This window comes from Anguilla rostrata, chromosome 1, assembly GCF_018555375.3.
Source record: "Anguilla rostrata isolate EN2019 chromosome 1, ASM1855537v3, whole genome shotgun sequence".
Taxonomy (NCBI): domain Eukaryota; kingdom Metazoa; phylum Chordata; class Actinopteri; order Anguilliformes; family Anguillidae; genus Anguilla; species Anguilla rostrata.
In genome coordinates, this window is record NC_057933.1 from 30,890,220 (window position 1) to 30,912,234 (window position 22,015).

The 22,015-nt window shown below is 40.1% G+C and overlaps 1 protein-coding gene across 1 annotated transcript in view; it reads right to left on the reverse strand.

Annotated features, from left to right (window-relative positions):
* Window positions 1-3,130: 3,130 nt before the first annotated feature.
* LOC135254232 (otoferlin-like) overlaps window positions 3,131-22,015 on the reverse strand; it is a 36,486-nt gene continuing 17,601 nt past the window's right edge. Inside the window, exons 23-41 of the mRNA XM_064334386.1 lie at window positions 20,441-20,602; window positions 19,886-20,048; window positions 19,515-19,585; window positions 19,364-19,393; window positions 18,781-18,909; window positions 17,754-17,829; window positions 16,305-16,441; window positions 15,981-16,118; window positions 15,543-15,680; window positions 14,137-14,264; window positions 13,555-13,725; window positions 12,543-12,703; window positions 10,181-10,323; window positions 9,136-9,224; window positions 8,485-8,583; window positions 7,433-7,674; window positions 6,751-6,929; window positions 4,905-5,005; window positions 3,131-4,101 (exon numbers count right to left, since the gene is read on the reverse strand). Coding sequence (XP_064190456.1) covers window positions 3,921-4,101; window positions 4,905-5,005; window positions 6,751-6,929; window positions 7,433-7,674; window positions 8,485-8,583; window positions 9,136-9,224; window positions 10,181-10,323; window positions 12,543-12,703; window positions 13,555-13,725; window positions 14,137-14,264; window positions 15,543-15,680; window positions 15,981-16,118; window positions 16,305-16,441; window positions 17,754-17,829; window positions 18,781-18,909; window positions 19,364-19,393; window positions 19,515-19,585; window positions 19,886-20,048; window positions 20,441-20,602 — 2,538 coding nt within the window. The 3' untranslated portion in view covers window positions 3,131-3,920. The remainder of the gene's footprint in view (window positions 4,102-4,904; window positions 5,006-6,750; window positions 6,930-7,432; window positions 7,675-8,484; window positions 8,584-9,135; window positions 9,225-10,180; window positions 10,324-12,542; window positions 12,704-13,554; window positions 13,726-14,136; window positions 14,265-15,542; window positions 15,681-15,980; window positions 16,119-16,304; window positions 16,442-17,753; window positions 17,830-18,780; window positions 18,910-19,363; window positions 19,394-19,514; window positions 19,586-19,885; window positions 20,049-20,440; window positions 20,603-22,015) is intronic.

Here is a 22,015-nt window from a genome sequence, read left to right on the forward strand (position 1 = left end):
TCACTCTTAAATAACCAAAGCAGTTTTCATTTTTTTTAATCACGTTATCATTTCAGACAAGCCTAGCAGAGGCATGTTTAAAAAATGTGCAGGATGTGGAAAAACAGCATTTCAAAATGAAGAGGAAGCAAATGGCAGAATTGTTTCCGGTGAGAGAGAGTGGAAGAGTTTATTACACCATTCTGTAGGGCAGGGAGTGGACCTAAGGGGTCATGGTGTCATGTGGGATGTACAGACTCTTCCCTGTCAGACACCCAACATCTTCTTCACCATGTAGCCCGGCATGCTGTAGAGGAAGAGGCCTAACATGGCCAGGACCAGCAGTGCCAGCACGATCTTAATGATCAGCCACTTGTAGCGGGCGCAGATGAGGTAACGAATCGCTTTGAGGGGGCTGATGAACCACAGGAATGTGGTGTCAGGGCGACTGTGATCATACATGGGAAGGGAGGGAGAGAGGGGGGATCGCAGAGAAAGATAAGCAAAGCAGGGGTTAGTGGTTAGCACTGAGAACTGATTTTGATTTCTACTTGTTGACATAGCATACGATAAATTCCCTTTTGTTTCTGTTGAATGTGATAAGTTAAACAGCGGCAGTGCTGCCATTTTAGTTGTTTTTTTTAAGTTTTTTTTTATCATTGTACCCTACACTTTCAGAAACATAGTTTCCAAACAGAAGCACACAGTACCCCTTGGAGTTCACAAAATATCCCTGGGAGTATGTCAGGCAAGATGTGTGGCACACAACTGTCGTAACTTGTATGTCAAACCATGTGGCTTCAAGCATTATTCAAACAGTCAAATTAATGAAGTGGCTGAGTAGCATGTAATGGCTGGAATATCTATACTCTCAGAAGAAGGGCATGAAAAAGTTCCTATAAAGGTACACATGCCTGTCACTGGGGTGATACCCTATAGGTACATAACATTGTACCCCTAGCCAGAAATACATAATTCATTTGCTAATAAGTGAAAGGTACTTATTAGTACCCTAATAGAACAATGTTGTATTTCCAAGGTATATTTGGCAAAATTGTTCCCTAAAGAACAGAAATTTACCTCCACTGTACCTTTATTTCTCAGAGTATAGACAAGGGGAAGCAAAACAGATAAAAACCTTTAACTAATAATAAAAAAAAATGCAAAATGTATTCAGAGATTTAGAAAGCAGAGAGAGAGTAACAGACAGAGAAGGGACCAGAACTCAAAAGGTGCCATGGTAGGGGACTGAATCCCTGCCCATATGGAGGGAATCACGTACGGCTTGACAGTAGACACTAGTCATACAGACTACGCCACACATCTTACCAAAAACACATTAATTTATACAGGATTTTTCATTGGGGATCCACTGTGTATGCTGATTTTTCTCATACCATAATTATAACCTTATTAATGAGACGTAACTTGTTCTTAATCAGATATTGACTACCAAAGGATGATTTACCCTCTTATGGTCACATAATGTCAGAAATAGCTACAGCTGTGGGCATGGGGAATTTCAACTAATGTTTTAATTTTCTGTAATGTGCAATGTGACAAATGATTCCTTCAAACAATGGTCACATTTTCGAATTCATCCAATTATAGACTGACAGGTAAAATCATTTGGGTCCTAATTGCTGAAATGTGGTCACCTGGCCACTGAAATTACACTATTTGTAAAAAATGAAGAGTTCAATGCAGGAGCAAATAGAATTGAGCCAAACCTGCTGTGTTTAGGAATGCAAAACAGTCCCAAATTATTTTAAAACTTATTTATCATGATATTGGCTTTCACAGAAGTCAGCATGCAGAGAGGGTCCCCAGGACCAATTTTGAAAACCACAGCAGTAGCCTATCGGTGCAAGGCACATTAATTCCACCAGTGTTCAAACTGAAGATACTTACCAGACTAAAGCCCATAATGTTTGCGGCCACTTTTAGGATGGGTATTAAATGATCACTTATCTATCACACACACAACACAAAAAGATGGCACTCAGTAGAGCGCATACCTCCACCAACACTGCGATTGCCAAGATATGCCAGTTCCACATGTCACATATTCACCTGAAGTTAATCATTTCTTCCATGCCCCCCACATCAGGAGATTCCCATTTTCATAACTTACTCGAATCAGGCTTGAGATATGCCTGTTTAAATTATAGTCACTCTGAAGTATTTTAATCAGTTATTGCAACACCACACGGCCAATCGACACTATATTTGTTCAGTGGTCAGAAATGAGTCCTCGAGTACGCCCCTACTGATAGACACACAAAAGTTTAATTGTGTTACCTGAACCCTTTCAGAAGTTACGTTCCTTTTTGTGATAAACTATGGCCACCGCCACGCCCCCCTTTGGCCAGCTGGTGTGATAAATGAATCTGTTCTTTACCCCCGGTCAAACCTTTAACAAAGTTTTGTGGTGTTACATGAATCTGTTCGAAAATTATATGCCTTTGGGTGAAAAGCCACGCCCACTGCCATGCCCCCCATTGACCAATCAGTGTGAAAAATAAATCATTTTTTTCTTGCCACATGACCAACCTTTCCACAGAGTTTCATAACAAATATGTTCATAACTTTTGGAGATATCCTGCTAAAAGACAGACAAACAGACAGACAGAATGGGGTGGAAACATAACCCCCATCAACTGTTGGTGGAGGTAAAAATATCATGTTTAAAGCCTTTAAATATTAACATCTTTCTCTGCTAATTTAACTGCAAAGTGATAGTCTTGAAATACAAAGCAATTTTTATACTGTGAACTACAGCTAAATGGAAATGGATTCAGGTTACTCAAAACAACAAACCCCAAAAAATCATACTCTCACCATAGTATACAGTAGCTAGCTAGCTAGCATGCAAATGATGGCTAATTTTAGCTAGAATAAACAGACACGCATAGGCCTACACATTAGCCTCGTTTGCCATCATTGTATGTTTGCTCTTACGTTACTGAAGGATGTAATGGCAAATTAATATACTGAGTCTAAAAAAAACAATGTTAGTAGTGCTAGAATTGTTGAAGTAAAGAAAATAGTAAAAGGCTGCAAATGTGTTGTTGAAAGTCCTTTAGGGGAGGGCAAAGCTTTTTCTTCAGGCTCCCAGGAGCTTCTTCACCATGTAGCCCGGCATGTTGTAGATGAAGAGCCCTAGCATGGCCAGGACCAGCAGTGCCAGCACGATCTTAATGACCAGCCACTTGTAGCGGGTGCAGATGAGGTAACGGATCGCTTTGAGGGGGCTGATGAACCACAGGAATGTGGTGTCAGGGCGACTGTGATCGTACATGGGAAGGGAGGGAGAGAGGGGGGATCGCAGAGACAGATAAGTGAAGCGGGAGTTAGTGGTTAGCGCTCATTTTAGCGATCAGGTAAACTGCTTTTTATTCGTTTTGTTAGAATTGAATTTGATGTGTACTCTGTTTTAGTAGAGGAGACAGTTTAAACACTGAAAGGACCAGAGAAGTGTAAGTAAAAATAGTTACGGGGATGTCAGTTGAATTTTTATCAAATTACTTTGTGCTTTCAGAAACCCTCTGATTTCCAAACTGAAGCTCAAAGTATGCCTAAGGAGTACATGGGATGTCTCCTGGCAATCTGTGAGGCATGTAGTGGCATGCATGTCATAATTTAAACCACTGCATGTAATCATCACATAGTGGAGCTTCAAACCTTAACATTAATAAGGTGTCTGCATCACTTAGTGTAGGGCATAATGGAAGGGATATTCAGATATTAGATCAAAACCATATCATAAATTTCCACAGAACTGGGGATCCAAAACAACAAACAAATGAGTAACTGTTCAAAAATCAAGGATGTTTGTAGTGCCCATGCAATATGTGGGTGGCGAGGGGAGGAGTTAGGTGCAGATTAGTGGAAGAGGCTGGGGAAGGGGTGTGGTCTCATATGGGGGAAGTGCCTTTTCTTCAGGCCCCCAACATCTTCTTCACCATGTAGCCCGGCATGCTGTAGAGGAAGAGGCCTAACATGGCCAGAACCAGCAGTGCCAGCACGATCTTAATGATCAGCCACTTGTAGCGGGCGCAGATGAGGTAACGGATCGCTTTGAGGGGGCTGAGGAACCACAGGAACGTGGTGTCAGGCCGACTGTGATCGTACATGGGAAGGGAGGGAGAGAGGGGGTGGTGGAGCAAAGACATATAATTAAGCAGAGGTTAATGATTAGCACCGATCTGTAGGAATGTTTAATCCAGAGGTCCCCTACCTTGGTGCTAGAAAGCCTAAGAGTCTGCTAGTTTTTGTTGTTACTAAGCACTTCAATTAAAGCAGCTGACTGCACAGTTAACTCACCTCCCCTAGTTTTTTTTAAAGGAGAGCAGACAGCCTTATGTAATTTAAAACTTTATTCTGATGGGGACACTGGCTGAAAAAATGATAGAAATGGTGCAAAAAGTACCATGGCTTGGAGTCAAACCACAGAGCACATGAAGATTATTTTTTACACAAATTGGCAGCTGGCCCCACATGGATTGGGCCACGAAGTCTCAAAGTCTTTACCTAGTTTCTAGAGTGTGAATTAGTCAATTTTAAGGAAAGAACAAATACCAACAAACCCTGTGGCTTTCAAAGACCAGGATTGAGTCCCACTGGATTAAACACTGAATATTCCCCACTGCTACATTTCCTATGCCACTACACTTTTCAAGTCTCAGAAACGGGAGATACCAGCTTGCATTCAATCAACATTTGTTGTTTACAAATACACACAACCCCCAGTCTTTTTACAAAGGCAGATTTGCGCTTATATGGGATGTGTACACTGGTGGAACAATGTGATGGAACTCCGAATAAAACTCCAGATTGTAAGCTTGCGTATTCTTTGGTTTTTTGTGTACTTTTTTCAACCCAAGAGCTGAAATAAAGGAGGACGTTGTGAATGGTTCACTTACTTTGGTTTCTCCAAGGGTTCTGGCTCGCTGCGTCCAAGTCCGACGGGATTCTTCTCCGCCTCTTCAGCTGTCATGAGGTGCAGCTCGGCCTCCACCTTGCCCTGTGAGAACAGCCAGGACATTGGTATGAAGAAATAGGGGTGTCATAGAATAAAGGCTCAGAACCTGTTAGGACGGAATTATTTAATGCAAATGGAGTAGACATTTGTAGTCAGTTACATCTGACCATTAACTTTGAACTGCACTTATTTCACAGATAAAGTCATGCAGTTTTGCTTCAGAGAAGTCTTTTGATTGCTTGCACAGTGTCCATGCTATGCTCTTAGAAGAAAGGGTTCCAAAAGGCACCTCTGTGTCTCCATAGAGGAACCATATCTAGTGTAAGGATTCTTAAAATAGTTAAATCTGCAAGCTATCACTATTTTCACACCTACCATAGAGGATTCTATGAAGAACTAAAAAGGGTTCCCCTGTGGTAAAATAAATAAGATCTACTTTATTAAACCCTGTGGGGTAATTTGTCCTCTGCACATAACGCATCCTTGCAACTTAGGAGCAGTGGGCAGCCACAGTGCAGCACCTAGGGCCCAACTCCAGTTCTTAGCCCAGTGCCTTGTTCAAGGGCAATGGTAGGAATATACCAAAAGTAACATGCATATTTTTGGAGACAAGCTAAGGGACCCTTGTTTCCTGAGAATGTATGAGATCCCCCTCTATGTGATCCTTTCCCTCCACATCTTCCTTAGTGAGGGTGTGCATGCTGCAATCTCAATGAGGGCTGGATCTCAAGCCTTGACCCTCTGTCTTGAGGTCACATATCATCAGACATACAGTATATAAGGCAGCTGTATCATAGCAGGTCGCATATACCGAAAACCTACTGAAATAACACGATCGTCGCATGAACCTGTGTGCCAAAAAGCTGGGACAACATTCATTCATCAGGATATGAACCAGAGTTACAGGCTGCGCTTCCTCCAATTGCACTCCGTTAGAGCTTGGTTGCGGTGGAAATTGGGAATGTTCAGCCCCAAGTTGGGCAAATGAAATGAAAAAATACATTGCAAAGTTTAAAAAATAATTTTTTTTAAAGACTGCTACTGCTAATACTGTGAAGAGGAGGCAATTCTACAATTAGCGGAATGTATCATTATCGGGGCTAACACAATGTTTATTTTACATTCACACATTAACAGTAGTAAGAAAGTCAGAGGCAACAATGTACCATAACAGGAACCCAAATGTTACTTTGGGGAATAGCAAAGTATGTGGTTGTTATGTCAGGTGACTAAGAGTGGGTTGGGTGATCTCCCTTTTGAATGATAATCAACCAAGTAGCAGACCCAACCCAGACATATTGAATTGAATAAAATCTCTGGGTTATTATATATTTGACAATTTTTATAGACAGGAACAAAAGGTCTAGAGTTAAAATATGAACTTTGAATTGACACTATAGGTAACAGGATGAACGTGCACAAGTTTATATTTGTTTAAATTTCCTACTATGAGACACACAGTGCAGTAAACCACCGTGGGTGAAATTAGCGATGGAAGTAGTAAATAGTAAATAGCCTCCCAAAAATGGGGAACACCACTTTTTTTTATCTGCAAGCCACTTAATTAAACCAATTATAATGTTTTGTCATGTCATTTGGTTCCAGCAAAACACTCACTACAGGGTTCATGAACCTTTAACTAGCTGCAATACTCTCCCCTCATAAACTAACATGGATTTCACTTAATAAACACTATTGTGGTGTGATGTATCATTTGCATTTGCATAACAGTGCACCCTGCTGGCAACAGTATGAAATGTAAACAAAAAAGTCAGCTCATGAATTACCGTGAGCTCAAACTCATCGTTTTCATCCCTGGCAACGAATGGCCACCAGCCTTTGATCCTTTTCTGCTTGAAGATGGACACCATTGGCATCTCCTGCTCATTCACAACCATGTCAATGGAACACTGCTTAGCTGTCTTTGCTCCACGGGGGAACCGGTTCAGGTCCAGCTCAATCGCACCTGCACACAGGAAACCACAATCTCAAACCCACCGTGTGGACAGAGGGAATCTGGGTAGGACAGCTGCTCCTTTCACTGAAAACAACCAGTAACATCTAGGCTAAAGCAAGGGTGGTTGACCCTGGTCCTGGAGTGCTGCAGGTTGTACTGGTGTCAGTGTTCATTTGTAACACTTAATTGATCAATTAAATAATTTCACAGATATTTAATCTCACCTGTTTTCTTTGGTGAAAAAAAAACCAGGTAAACCTGGAATTCTAAGGTTGGCCCCAAGAGCCCTTGCAGACTTAGTGTGGGATGAAGAACTGCACTGTGCTACAGTAGACTTCCGCTAATAGTCCACTGATGACACAACACACTCACACAACAGCAATAATGCTGCCTACAGTGTTTACCAATATGAAAAAAAAGTACTGTGGAACAGCCTAATGCTCTAGCTGGATCAAAGCCAGCCATGTTGACAAGATCTCTGACAGAACATAAACACAGGAGGGCTGTGGTACCCAGGAAGTCATCAGCCGAGAAGTGGTCGGCATCCCACACTTGCAGGTTGAGGCGGGCGGGGATCTTGTACTCGGTCTCGTCCCAGGCAAACATGGACTCCTTCTTGGAAATAACGATCTTCTCCTCAGCCATTAGGTAGTCGAACGGGTAGACAAAGCGCCAGTTGAAGTTGCCCTCGCCCGTCAGTGAGTGGTAGTGAACATCTGTATCCTGCTTGTCCTCTTGTTGTCCCTTCAGCCAGCTGGGAAAAGTTGTCAGAATAACAAAACTAGACACTCACCTCATGACTGGAGGACATTTTGTTTAGTTAAAGATCCTCATGCATCTGTCACCATCTACAGTGGTTTCAAAAACAGTTTTTTCTTAGTGCCCGCTGAGATAACCACCCTATGGCTGAGGAGCCCCAACTCAAATATGTAATAATAAAATAATGTAATAATGTCATGGAACTATACAAATTGTAGCTATTTATTACACTAGACTGTAAATATATGTAAATATATGATTGTGGAAACGCGTGAGTATGCAGTTAATGGGGCCGACCGATTGGTCGGCTGTGATTTTTGAGTTCCCTGACAGAACATGCTTTGCACATTCTGTGCGCGCCATAATCATCTAATATCAGTCAGATGTATGAGATTTATCAAACAACTATAAACAGGTCCAATAAAAAAACAAGTATAAAATTGGGTCTAAATTCAAGTCAAATTACTAAAGTAATTTATTACCAAGGAAACATACCCAGATTCTGTGCTATGTTGTATGAGTCATTGGACACCATATGTCTCACTGGGATGCCATTTCTCAAAACCATTCTCAAAGGTTTCTATTCACATATATTGACAAAACTAACATTCTACTTTAAAAGCAGGAAACTATGACTGCCCTAATGCATAATGTGTCCATTGTATTCGGATAACTACTGCAACTGCATACCTGCTCCTGTTGGTCTTTGTTACTGCATTTACTGTATAAAAGTGCACTGGGTGTTGTGACAGAACGAATAACCCAGAGACACTTCTCACACCAAACACATATGTGTCATATTCACCCCCGCACAAAAATGTCACTGGACTTTTCCCCGGTGAAGATGTCGTCGTCTTCCAGAATGACTTCATCTGTATTCCAGACAATCACCCTCAGCTCAAATCTGCAAAATGACAACACGCATTAGGGTCAAGAAGGCTCAGAGAACTCAAAAAGCAAGCACTGCTTTTCGCTGCATATTCCAACCAATGGACTATATGGATACAGTTGGATCTAATTGTGAATCAGTTCAGTGCATGATTAGTGTACAATTGTGAAATAATATGATTCAGTCTATTTAAAATTACACCTGTAACAAGTGCTTTGGCCTTAAAGTTAATCTAATACCATTAAGAAACATTGAATGTAAACAAAATTGAACATGTTAGCATATCTTTATGTAAATCATAAATTAATTAACAAGCAAAAACCATTTAGCTTAAATAGCTGAAACAATATGTAGATGATCGCAGCTACACATTATGCACTTGCTTGAAAATAATAATTTTGTAATAAAAGGTATTTTGGTAATATTCTGAACATCCAGGTCTCCATTTGGTTCTTGAAGTTTGCTCTTGATTTGTGTTTAGTAATTTTAGGCCTTGAAGCCAAAATATCTGTTAAAATATTCTCAGAATCAGCCAACTGTATTTCTTCACTGCAAAATGATTCTTACTTCTTGGGTTTCCTAGGGGAGATATCAACAGAAGGTCCAGGAGCTGGCATATCCTTTGGGAACATATCCACCCACATCTCAATTCTTCCCTGTAGAACAAAAATATGAGTATATGAGGATTTAAGGCACATCAATCAATTCATGTTCCAACAGCTGACCAGACATGTAGCTCTTCAGTGCAGTTCTTCAAACAGAATTCACTGTCACCCTAACCCTAACCCTAACCCTAACACTGACTGACTGAATCCAGCTGAATTCAATTAAACTCCCAGACTGAGAAGACAGTGTCACTGCGGATCAATATTTATGGTTAGGGCTATTATTGACTTGTATGTGCAAATAAAATGGTATGAGTACATGCATCTGTGTGTTTTATCTTGTGCTGGCCGCAGAGCCATTATTCAGCTGTACAGCTGAATGTTCCCACAGTGACTATCAAGACATTGACTCAACTGATTGCCAAAAACAGAAGTGGCTCTCCTTGTAGTGGAGCCTTCAAAATGCTTGAGTTGCAGTATGTTAGTCTATCTTTCTGGTGAGATGGTAAACCAAAGTTTGACTCACTGTGGTCTTTGTGATCTCACAAAATTTGCAAAGTGTCCTGGCAATATTCCCAGTGTGGTTCTCAGAACCTGCCAATGAATCATCTTCCAGTTTAACTGGATCAGTAATTAATTATCTCTCCAAGTCTGCTGGAGTGTGATGAGTGATCTAGTACATTCTACCTGCTTGATGCCATACTCTCCAGAGTTGAAAGGGGTTCACTGTACATGCTTCACTGTACAGGTCTGAGTTGTTGACTTCATCAGGGGCGAGGTCTCCCCGCTAGTTGCCTGTTTTTTTAGGGTGGATGGAAATCTACTTGCTCAATACTCGGTTTGTCAGGGTTGAGGAAGGATCTAAGGTGCATGCTTGAGGCTAGGTTTGTGAGGGTTGAGGAGAGGCAGGGTCTACCAACTTGATGCCTGGTTTTCAGGCTTGAGGAGGGGTCTAATGTGCTTGCTCGAACACAGGTTTTTCAGGGCATGAAAGGGAAGGGGCCTACCTGCTCAATGCCTGGCTTGTCAGGGTTCAGGAGGGGGCGGGTTTCCACGTGCTCGGGTATAAGCTTGCAGCCCACCCGTGGCATGTCGTCCCAGTGCTTCAGTGCAGCCAGGGCCAGGTGCTCCTCCGTCTGCTTCTTCAGACCTGCAGGACACAACACTCATGGACTGGTTATTGGGGCTCACATCCCTGGGAAAACCTCCCTGTGCCCAGCAGCATACCTTTCTAAACTCACTTAGGCCCCTATGATCCTACACCTACTCCAAACACAAGCATTCACCAGGCACTGTTCATGACACAGTTTTTCCATGAGCCAAACACATTCCACTAAGCCAGTTAGCATGAAATGTTTCAACAATGTGGGGCTGCATTCTCATTTTGTTGTGAAATAAATGTATAATAAAAAAGGCTGGCTTAACGATCTGAGAAAAAAACTTTTCCAAAGAAGTTATGTCAGTCACAGTAACATATCCAGGTATGAGGCATAACAAAGTTACTGGTAGTGTCCCCTGGTGGTTTGTCATTTAGTCATGTAAAAACATGGAGTATACGCTTCAAAAATAATACATTAAACACATAAAAACATTTTAAGATTGTACCAAAAGAATGTATCCACCTGGCAGATCTGTTCAACATTCCAAACAGTCCTGCTGCTAAAATAAACTTGAATCACCATCCACCGTTTAAATTCTTTTCATTTAATAACAAAACTGAATATCATTCAGCCCATTCCTGCAATGCTTATTTTGATTTAGAGATAGCATTCCAGGGACATCTAGCAAACTGTAAAATGTACAGTATGCGCTGAGAATGTTTACATGAACTTTCCTAAAGTGCTGAGAATGTTCTACCATTAACTTTTAGCTGGGCTACCACTTGGAGGAAACGGCCATCACTGCAGTTTTTTTTTCAGTATGTCTGTTGGTCTGTGAAAAGGACAGCTAAAAATGTAACAGACAGATCTGAATCAATATTGGCAGAATGGCTGCAGAGTCACTGATGTGCTAGGCATGCTACAGTGAAAATTGCAGCTGAAATTCATGTACTCCTCCAATCCACTTGCAGTAAATCCGTAAATTATGTGACAATACATAATTTACGGATTTTTTGCATTTACAATTTACAATGCAGTTCAGTTTTTTTTCTCAAGATGCAAACAGTAAAATCTGCATGAAATAAAACTGTATCTAAATTCCAATACAAACCTGAGCAAGGACTCTGAGACCGTATTTTTTGAAAATCTATTCTTTTAAAGCCATCATCATTAGGTCATAAGTAAGACAAAATGATTCAAGCCGATGTCTCTGATTGGATATGGGTAAGCCTGCCTGTAAAAGTGAGGCTGACAAAAAGAACAGAAATTCTAAAATATTCATATCAAGGTTTTAGCCCTGCCGCATAAACACAACCTATATTCCACACTAGATGCCTCACAGTACATATCTGCCTCAGTGTTATTAATGACTCAGTAACTCAGGAGGCTTGAGATAAAAATTTAAAAAAATTTATGAGTGACAGAGATGATTAATCTTCTCAGTGCCACTCTAGTTTAATTGATATAGTTGAAATGGAAATGCAAATGCATTTATGTGTGAATCAAAACTGTATGAATAATGAATGTCTGTATCAGTTATGATTATTATGGATGAAGCATAACCAGTGTTCCTGTTTGCATAACCCTGCCAAGATGTTTAAGAAAAAAAGGGCCAGTCACTTAATCCATTTGTGCAGGTCATACCTATGAAATACTGAAATACAGCAGAACCTCAGGAAATCAGGAAAGTGGGTTGCTAGAAATGTTTGGAACTTCGAAAGTGAAATCAAATTTTAATTGTAATTTATTTGTTAATGATCAGAATGGTTGCATTGCTCTAACTTGGACTGTAAACTGTAAGTTCATTAGTAAGCTAGGGGTGGCTACTGGATCTCATACAAGACATGGTATCAGTGAGGAAACGTTGAAAAGGGCACAGAGGTCAGCAGACTCGCTGGCAGGTTCTGACTACCCAGCTCAACTTGAAATACTGGTAATTAATAAACTCATCCATCAAAACACATTAAAACATGCTGTTTTATCAATGGAAAGCTTGCCTCTTTCCCCTTTAATTTTCACTATTTACATCAGTGATAGTAACAAAGTGAATCTATGCATCATAATAAGAAGCCTGAAAAGGTAATTGCATAATTCCATATGCTCCTTTCAAGTTCATGCCGTTTGACTGACCAGTCTGTAATTCCAAGTTTTGTATGTCTGACGTTCTACTACAGTTACCATTAAGGGAAACAGACAAATATAATAATCAGTTCGCCCTAAGGCTTTGCTCCATCAGTGTAAGAACAATGAAAATGGATTGCCTTCCCACCATTCTCGTCTTCAATCTCAGTGGGTCCCAGGTAGACGCGGTTCGCCACCTTCACCCGTCCACCAGGGCCGTAGTGCGGTCCGTCGATCTTCGCATCTTTGCACAGCTTGCCCAGGATCTGAGTGGGCTTCATGGGGTCTCTCCACACATTGTAGCCATGTCTGAAGGGACAGAAAAGTGCACTCCAATCAAAACATTCAGTATAGAAACACCCAGATTCCGTGTGTGACCAAACCCGAAATATGACCAAACCAGAGTTTCAACAATGCATTGCTCTCATCAGTTGAGGAAACAGAATGATTTTCCAAATCTTTTTCCAAATAAAAACAAAACAACAAACATAGCATAAGGTATGGTGAATTATTACACTATTTTGCTGGGTTTCTTCATCCTACCTAAAAACCTCAAATGCTAGACGTTCCTCTTCAGCCACAAGTTCACACAAAAACTATTCAGCTTTTTATCATTTTTATATTGCAAGCAAGGGGGAAAGAAAGAAATGTTCTGGAGCAAAAACAAATAGATGAAGAAAGATTTGGGCACCAAGAGTGATGAGAAACAGGATCAGTACAAAGATCAGTACATTTAATTCTAATGAAAGTGTTACTTTAGTTAAGCTCTAGCGCTTGCTTGCATAGTTTTGTTTAGGTAACACACCAACCAAGGACTTAACATGAAGAATGGTATGGTCCTAAACACAATGTATGAAGTGAAACACCCTTGATAGGCCAGTTAGAGACAAGCAGTAATGTTGCTATAGAAACTTGAGAGAAGGTGAGAGGCTATGGGGCTTGATGACCCCATAGTGGGTGGAGCAACCATTCATACTTTTTTTGCTTTCAAGCATTCAAAAATAATTTTCTCTGAAAAGTAAAACAGTATGATTGATCCAAACCAGCCTCTACTAACACTGAATAGCTCTGCCAATTTTAAGGGTCATAAAGCTTCACTGGGATCCAACAATTGTTTGCTGGGATGAAGCCTTGCTGCCCTATCTCTGAGAGTTCCTTACATGGCGTAGTTTGATGAGATGCCACAGGTAGCCCTGTGCTTGCTGTACAAGCGGTTTTCCAGGTCGATTTTAGTCTCCCCGATGAGGTCATCTGTCCCCACTAAATCCCAGTCATAGATCGACACGGTTAGCAGGGACTCCATGGGGAATGTGGCTTCAACATCAAAAGACCTGAGGGGGAAATATTCAGTGATTAGTGATAATTGCACATTTGTGAGATTATAAAAAGACATTATTTTTAAATGGCTGGCAAAACTGAGTGGTAAAGAAAATGTTGTTTCACACCTTCTATTATAAGGTACAGCAGACTTGGACCGGAAAGACACTATATGCATGCGATAAAGCGGTCACTTCCAATTTTTTTCTTTTTACAGAATAAATTAAATAAACTAAATCATTTTGAATACTCCATTTAAAATCTGCTGTGGCATATTATAAAATGATATGTATCAAACAATTACAGAAACACAGGAGGGATCGCTTGTTCCAGCCAAACCAAATTTGAATGAGATTTCTGGAAAGTTGAACATTATCAACTTGGGATAATAAAGTCTCCAACACAGATTTCGTGCCTCAACTCACTTTCCGAAGATAGGGTTCAGCTGTTTGGAGATGTAGTTTTCTTTATCTTTGATTTCTGACTTTCCCAGTTTAATAGCAATGTAAGGATCAGCCTTTCCATTGATGTCTGCAGGGTGCAGATCAGTAGCCTGCAAATTCATGAAAAACATGATGACATGAGCTCATTTCCACTTGTTGGGGATCCTCAAGGGCTTGGGGAGGGGGTTTAAAAAATGGCTATATTACTAATATTTAGAGGTGGATTGCAATGTGTTACATGTAGGCTAATCCATTGTATATCCTACAGCAGTTATTGTAAGGATCTGTATTTTTCATAATATTTTCTGAAGATACAGTGCATTCCAGAAGTATTTGGACAGTGATCCAATTTTTGTAGATTTCGCTCTGTATCCGGGACATTTGATTTGAAATGAAACAACAAAATGTCTCTCAACATGGTCCCCATGTTGGGAGACAACAGTAAGAGTCAACTCTAGACCTTTTGTTAGCTTTCTTGTATGTGAACTAATGATGCAAATAGACACAGCTAGTCAAGAAACAGCTGAGCAGCCAGTTGCCCAGCCAGTTACTTTTGGTCCCCCATAATGGGGGAGCTATAAGGGTTGTAATTCCTACACACATTATCTGATATGGATGTAAATACCCTCAAACTAAGACTAACAGTCTGCACTTTAACCTTGCATTCATTGTTTTATTTGAAATCCAATGTGCCCAAAAAAATGTGTCACTGTCCGCATACTGTACATACAGACTGTAGTGCATTTTTAAATTTCAATTTCAATTTAAAATTAATTTAAAATTAAAATTTCAAAAGTACATTTTCAATGAAAAATGCTACACTTTCATTTTATATCTCTTTATGTATCTTCTCTCTGGTCTATAGATAAATATATTAAAAAATAAATGTTTCCAAAATGTAAAAAAAAAATTAATAAATACCACAAAAAAATGATGACTCACAAATCTTCCCTGTGTTTTATATGCACTGTTGGTGCACTGTAAAAACTCTGTATCTCCAAAAAAAAAAGAATTTTCATAAATGGCTACTTAATTCAGCAATAAGGCTTATTGTTTCGATTTTCCATGTACAAATGGAACATTATGGTTCAGTCACATGGGATTTTGTACCAAAATTAGTTTTTGCTGTATAAAACAGTTATAGCAAACAGAGCTCAAGGAGAAAAAACGAAATCATAAAAAATTAACAATGGTTTTGCTTGATAAGGATGACATATACAGTATACATATATTTTGGTTAGTAACATGTATCAATGGGAAAGCAAGGGTTCTGGAAACCCCAAAATGGAGGTCACAATGATATGTTCACCGTGCTTGCTCCCATCCGTAACAGCAAGCAATATCCCCACCAGACAATTGAACAGAACCAGGCTACTAAATTTACATACCCTGACGACATAGACACGGACGAGGATGTTGATAGGATCATTGTGTGGAATACTCTGGAACATTCCCATGCTAGGGTCATAGCCTGGCTCTCTGGTGATGTCTTCAGCAAGTGGTAATTTGTACATACATAATGAGCCCTACAACAGACAGAAGGTTACCACCAGGGTGAATTCATGTACATTTATTATGAAGGCATTAACTTTGCATCTTTGTAATGTACTTGTTCTGCTGCATTAATCCAGAGATAGTTGTATTATATTTGGCACTGTGGATTTACCAGCAGGTGTTAACCTCGATAGGTTTAAATTTTAACAGATAAAAACAAAGACTAATGTGCTTCTTTATCACTGATGTACAGTAGTTGTGAGCACTCTTGCATAATAACCCTAGCTGTAAAAGTCCCAAAATTGGCAAAAAGACCCTCTCTCTTCTGTTACTTTGAATCTGCCGATGAGTCTGTCCTCGTCCGCCACATTTTGGTCGTCATCATCTCCGCTCTTTCCTCTGTACAGGTTGAAGGTGTGGAGCCAGTCCTCAAAGTTCTCAAACTCATTCTCCAGCTCTTTGTTGTACACCTATCATGTAAATTGTGTAAAGAAGTCATCTTCAACCAAAAGTGTGTAAATTGTAGCAAAACATTCATAAGCGACAAACTTTCATCTGCTTTTACTGTCATATATACAGTAAGGTAATCTCAAAAAAGAGAAATAAACAGATGTGAATGTATCGGTTCCATGCATGAGCCAGAGGGGACTAATCACCTGTAACTCATGGATTTTCTGCTTCTTTCGCTCCGGCCCCTCCGCGGGCTGCCCCTTGGTCTTGGCCCCTTTAGCCTTTAGCTTTCCTTTCTCCTTCCCCTTGGAGCCTTTTATAGGAGAGTCATCAGGTTTGATCTCTGAATATGGGGGAGGTGGTGGGGAGAGAGATGGAGGGGAGGAGGGGGATGGGGATTGATTGTGTGGGGGGGGGTAGGGTAGAGGCACGGGGAGGGGTGAGGGACAGGGGATGGAGAGGTGGCGGGACGAAGGGTGGAGGGGGGTTTGGGGGTGGGGATGAAAGGGGGAGATGGGAAGCGCACAGCGCCCGAGACATGAATTTTCCATGAAAGTTGTTCCTCCAATTCTGGCTAATGCAAGAGAAACCAGTCTCAGTCATTCTGATCAGTCAGACTATCTGCCAAATCTGCCTGCAATATTTCTCTTATTAGCCTTTTACCTGTTCATTTTCCGATTTAAAAGTCACTACTAATCATTTTAATAGGCCCTTTTAGTACACTGTGTAAAATGTTTGTATATCATTTACATTATTTATAGTCAGCATTATTTTACAGCCATTTGGGAATGATTTTATGAAAGTGTTCTGACTGCAATTGGTTAGGTAGGATCAGGTTAGATTAGGGCTTTCTGCATGAATGAGAAATGAAATTGAATTAAGTAAAAAAAAGACAGATTAGGGAACAAACTGGATTTAAGATTAATTCAATTTAAAAGATAGATTAGGGAACAAACTGGATTAATTTAGTCACTGAATCACTAAATGTGATTTTGGGCCAACTTTCATGGCAGCACAAGCATATGCTGTGCATGATGGGAGAGGGGGAGTCTCAAAGCACTGAGTGAGCACAAACATTCATGTCTTGAAAAATGCATGACTTATGGATGAAGGGATAGAGGAATGGAAGACTGGAGGGGGATGCTGGGTTCCTGTTCACGCAGGTATGGGGGTATCACAAAAGCATTGCACGCAGTTCATTGGTTGCTACGCCACACCACTGAGAGACGAGCAATCCTTCAGTTGGGTTGACGCAGGCAGCGAATGTGATGATTTTATATACTGGGAGCAGCTCATGAACCCAGATAATAAAAAATCCAGCAGATGTACCAAAGAGCCATCAGCAAAGAGGTATCTGTATATTCTAAAAAGGGTTGAAGATGAAAAAGAAATAGCTATGTGGCACAATTCCTGTCAACTCACAAGATAGCTAAATAATATAGAGATTCTTGAGACTACCGAACAATTCAAGATCGTACTAGAACCATAATCTTCAAGGATGCAACATGCAGGGCCATGTATTTTTTCCATGTTTCCTGCTTCCACAGGCTGTGAATGTACTACAATTTAGAGAGCTTTTGAGCCACAAGACCCACATGATGCCAGTGAACTTCCTGTGATGCACACTGATAGTGAAATAATATCTGTGGAGTTACCTCCACCTTCAGCTGCGATGTCCATGTCTTCTTTGTCCTCGGCATCTGCTAGAAGAGCTTCCTGGGCCCTGAGATGCTGGGAGACACAGACATGATTCATTTCTTTTTATTTTAATGCTAAATCATTGTCATTTCTTTTACAAATTAATGTACAACCCAAGACTATAACAATTATGTTGTGATTTAAAAAAACATAAAGACCAGCTTGAAAGAATAGCATTAATCCCAGAATATTTTTTTCTTACTAGCAGTATATTCACAGCAATTACAGGAATGGTTTTTTGACATATTATCAGTTCACAACTTAAGGCTATGTTAGATTCAAATGTTGCTATTACTGAAATACAGAAGCTATCGTACTGTACACTAAAATATATTTTTTTAATAAATAAATGTATTATTTTTTAAAATAAGATACAATCTTTAGATATGAGAATTTATGGTGAAGGAACCACAGTTAAACGCTACATCTGAACTTTACAGCATTGGCCACATGGTGGCTCAATTTAACTGAAACAATTAATTAGTGTATTTTAATTAGACCTCAGTTGTTACAAATGAAAGTCATACTCTTGGAATTCTAATGTATTCTATATTTATGAAAAACAACAGCTGAACGTTGAAAAAAGCAGGCTAAATGAAGTAGCCTACTTTATTCATATCATTAATTAATTTGGCATTACGGTACCTATCACAGTGTTCTCCCATATTAATTACTCAGCAGCATACATGTAGATGAACTTTTGAACATTATATTCTTTCTCTCTCTATAATATTTATCCGTAATTAATGTAGCTGCGTTTAAATTACACAGAACAGTTTGCAGTGACATGGTGCAAATTTTAACCACAGTGTGATTACATGGGTAACTTGCCAACTTTCTATACCAATACATGTATCTTAACAGACAAAATAGCTGATTTACCATTATTGAGCAATCTGTCAACAAAGTAAATCCCCATTCGCCGTTCTCTTCCTTATCCCACTGGAAACAAGACTGAGCTGGAGGTGCCCCAATAACACTTACCTCCATCATTGTTTCAATGGAAGCAAAGTACTTGGACCACCAGTCCAGCATGCTTTCATCCAGCTCCTCCTCCTCTACCTCCCCTTCTCCCTTCTTTCTCTTTTTCTTCTTCCCCTTTTCATCCTCATTCTGTGATAAAGGACAATATACAGTATATCATTGATGTTAATTCTCAAACCATAAAGGGTAGCCTCACTAGCATTAACTCTCACAAGCATCTCCACCATTTTAATGGTAAATGGTAAATGGACTGCATTTATAAGAATTGACCCCTGGATTGATGTTTCTTCAACAAGCAATTAAATGCAAGTCTCATATTTATTTCTTCAAAAACAGAGTTTGGGAAGTTTCAGTCACCATAGTGAAAACACTGCATTGAAAAAATACATCTGTATTGAAAAAATTCTAACTTGGATTTGTTTTGTACGGCTTTGGGGTGTATGTCAAAGTTAATGAAAAATAGTAAGTGTGGGGGGTGTTTTTCTGAAGAATTTTCCAATACCTATTGTCATACACATAAAATAGACCTTTGCAGTGCACACACCAATTATCAGCCATTTGATTTGACATCCTCAGAACTTACCATATCCAGCTTGACAACAGCATCTGAAGTCTAAAGGAGAAGATTTACAAGAAAAGATCAAATTTAATGTTAAATACAAAAAACAACACGTTCCTTAATCAGACAATGAATAGGTACTTGTAGAAAGGAACAAAATGCTGAAGAGTCTTACGGAGTCCAGCTTTACGACCGTCTCCACCTTCTTCACGTGGGGCTCTGGTTCCGTGTTGATGACTATTTCCTCTGTGGGAAGACAGAGTGAATGACACTTGTTTAAGCCATATGCATGACTGTTTGTCACTCCAGTTCAGTACAGTCTAAATTCATAGGACTGTACAGTATATTCTAGATGTGGGCTATATATATTATATATAATATATCAGTGTGTGTGAGTGTGTGTGTGTGTGTGTGTGTGTGTATGTATGTGTTTGTGTAAATTTTCTTCTTCATTAACAGGATAGGATTGGCGTGTTAACTCTGGTGATTTATCTTTATCATCAAATGTTTCTGGTTTTTTACACTTAAGAGAATAACTTGCTGAACCTGAGTTGGCCCAGCTGTTGGCGCTCTTGTCGGCAGGCCTGTAGATGAACTTGCGAAGGGTGGTGACAGCGTGGGACCCAACCAGAGTGTACCGGCCAAAGGCCCTGCAGTCCACCACCCGGACGTTGAGGGGAGGGTGAAGGAGCTCATTTTCAGGGAGGTCCTTGGAGAAAATAAGCAGTGAAGCTTCAAAGGATCCTACTGTGTATGGGGTGTATGGGCCACCCGTAGACTTAATGCACGGCAGGGGGAAAATGTAACTTTTCAAATGACATTAAGACAAAAGATCTTGCATTTGGCCATACATTGTTATGTTCAATCATATATGATCAAAACACAAATATGGATCAGCACTGCAGGCAAAGCTAATACCAGATAAAGCTACTCTGTTATGTCATTAATTTTACAAGCACTTCCCTCAGGGAAAGAAAACGCTGCACATGTAGAATCAACAATAGCGGTGCACTCATTGTGATTAGGAGGTATGCTCTGATAACAAGCCTGGAATGTCATGAGGGATCCTGACATCATGGCACAATTTTAGCAGATACTCACCACCTCAAACCACTTGACCAGGGTGCTGAAATTAGGGTTTTTCTTATAGTTCTGGATGAGGGCGGACTGGACCCCTTTTCCGGCACATTCAATGTCAACACGGGGCCGATCCACTTGGGCCAGGTTGACCCGCTTCAGGTCCCTCAGACCCCAAAACAGCACCTGCATCACAGTGCTTCACTGTTAAAAATGTTCCAGGACAGTGGAAAGATCACTGCCTCAGCTTTTTGGCCAGGATTCAGTCAGCACTTGTCCTTAACGCAAATTTAACTCAAACTTCCAAATGAATGCAGATGTGATTTAACACGCACATCTTGGCAAGTCACTCTTGGTGAGTGCTGAACTTACCAAAGCTTTGGGGAAGAAAAAAATTGCACTTATTTGTAAGTCTAAATTTAAACATAGGATTTATTTAATATTTTAACGTGATAAATTTAGTAATCACTGAACTCAGTTCTTTATTTTTTAAGAGGAAATGTTAAATGTTAAATGACTGAATCCTGGGCTCAGTATTTCTCTTTTAAAATCCTGCAATGGAGTGGTGAATACCTGGAAACACAAGAACTTTCTCATCACCTTTAGCCATTTTCAGAACTCACAGTTCCCTATTCATTCAGTTCTTGTATGTTTGTTTATTTACTGCTATAAACCTTGCCCCGTTCATTACTCTAATACACTAATATGTACTTTGTTGTGTTCTATGTGTCCTGTGTTCTGATGTGTTTAATCCTGGGGCTTGTTACTGCAGTGGAACCCTCAGTCGCATCCAGGTATTTGATGTGTTCCATCTCAAGCACATCTGATGCAACTAATCAAGGGCTTGACTTGTTAAATCAGGTGTGCTTAATGTGGAACACATCAAATATCTGGATCTGGCTGGGCATCCCTGAGGAGAGGTTTGGGAACCACTGCCTTTCTGTATTGTTTCTCATTCATTGTTGCCATGTTGTTTGGGGCATTTGCTGAATCCTACACTTAAAGGGGTCCTTTTTTTTACTACATTTGAGCAATTTTCTATAATTTCCTGGCCCTTCTTTAATGCCTTTAGATAATTTTTCTTTTTTTCAGTCAAAAAAACTCATTATTATTTCTAATAAATAATTTTCTGGAACCTGTTCTGGCTCTTCACCCACACAAGCATCTTGCCTTTCTCATTTAAATATGTAATGTCTAGTAGCTGCGATTGGTTCCCAGTTTTTACTGACCCCACCTAGGCACCCACAACCAGAAGACTTCCCAAAAGCAGCATGGCAACAGCACATTATTATGCCTTACATGTACGTGCTGTTGCAAACTTGACAACTGTGTCACTAAGAACTTTACAGACCGCTTTAGCAACTTTATTTTAAAAAAGGCCAAGTGACTTATTGAGCAGACAGCAGCTTTCTTGAAAAACAGTCGCCAACACTCCTTGGTGGGTATGCGCTTGCTATCACTCAACAGCTCACATAACACTGGCTGGTAAGTAAGTGCAGAGAGAAGCTACAGTCAGCTATCCACCAGCGAGATACACATTTTCACATGCAGCCAGAGTCAGATGAGGATGACCTGGGGGAAGTAGGGGGTGTATCCAGA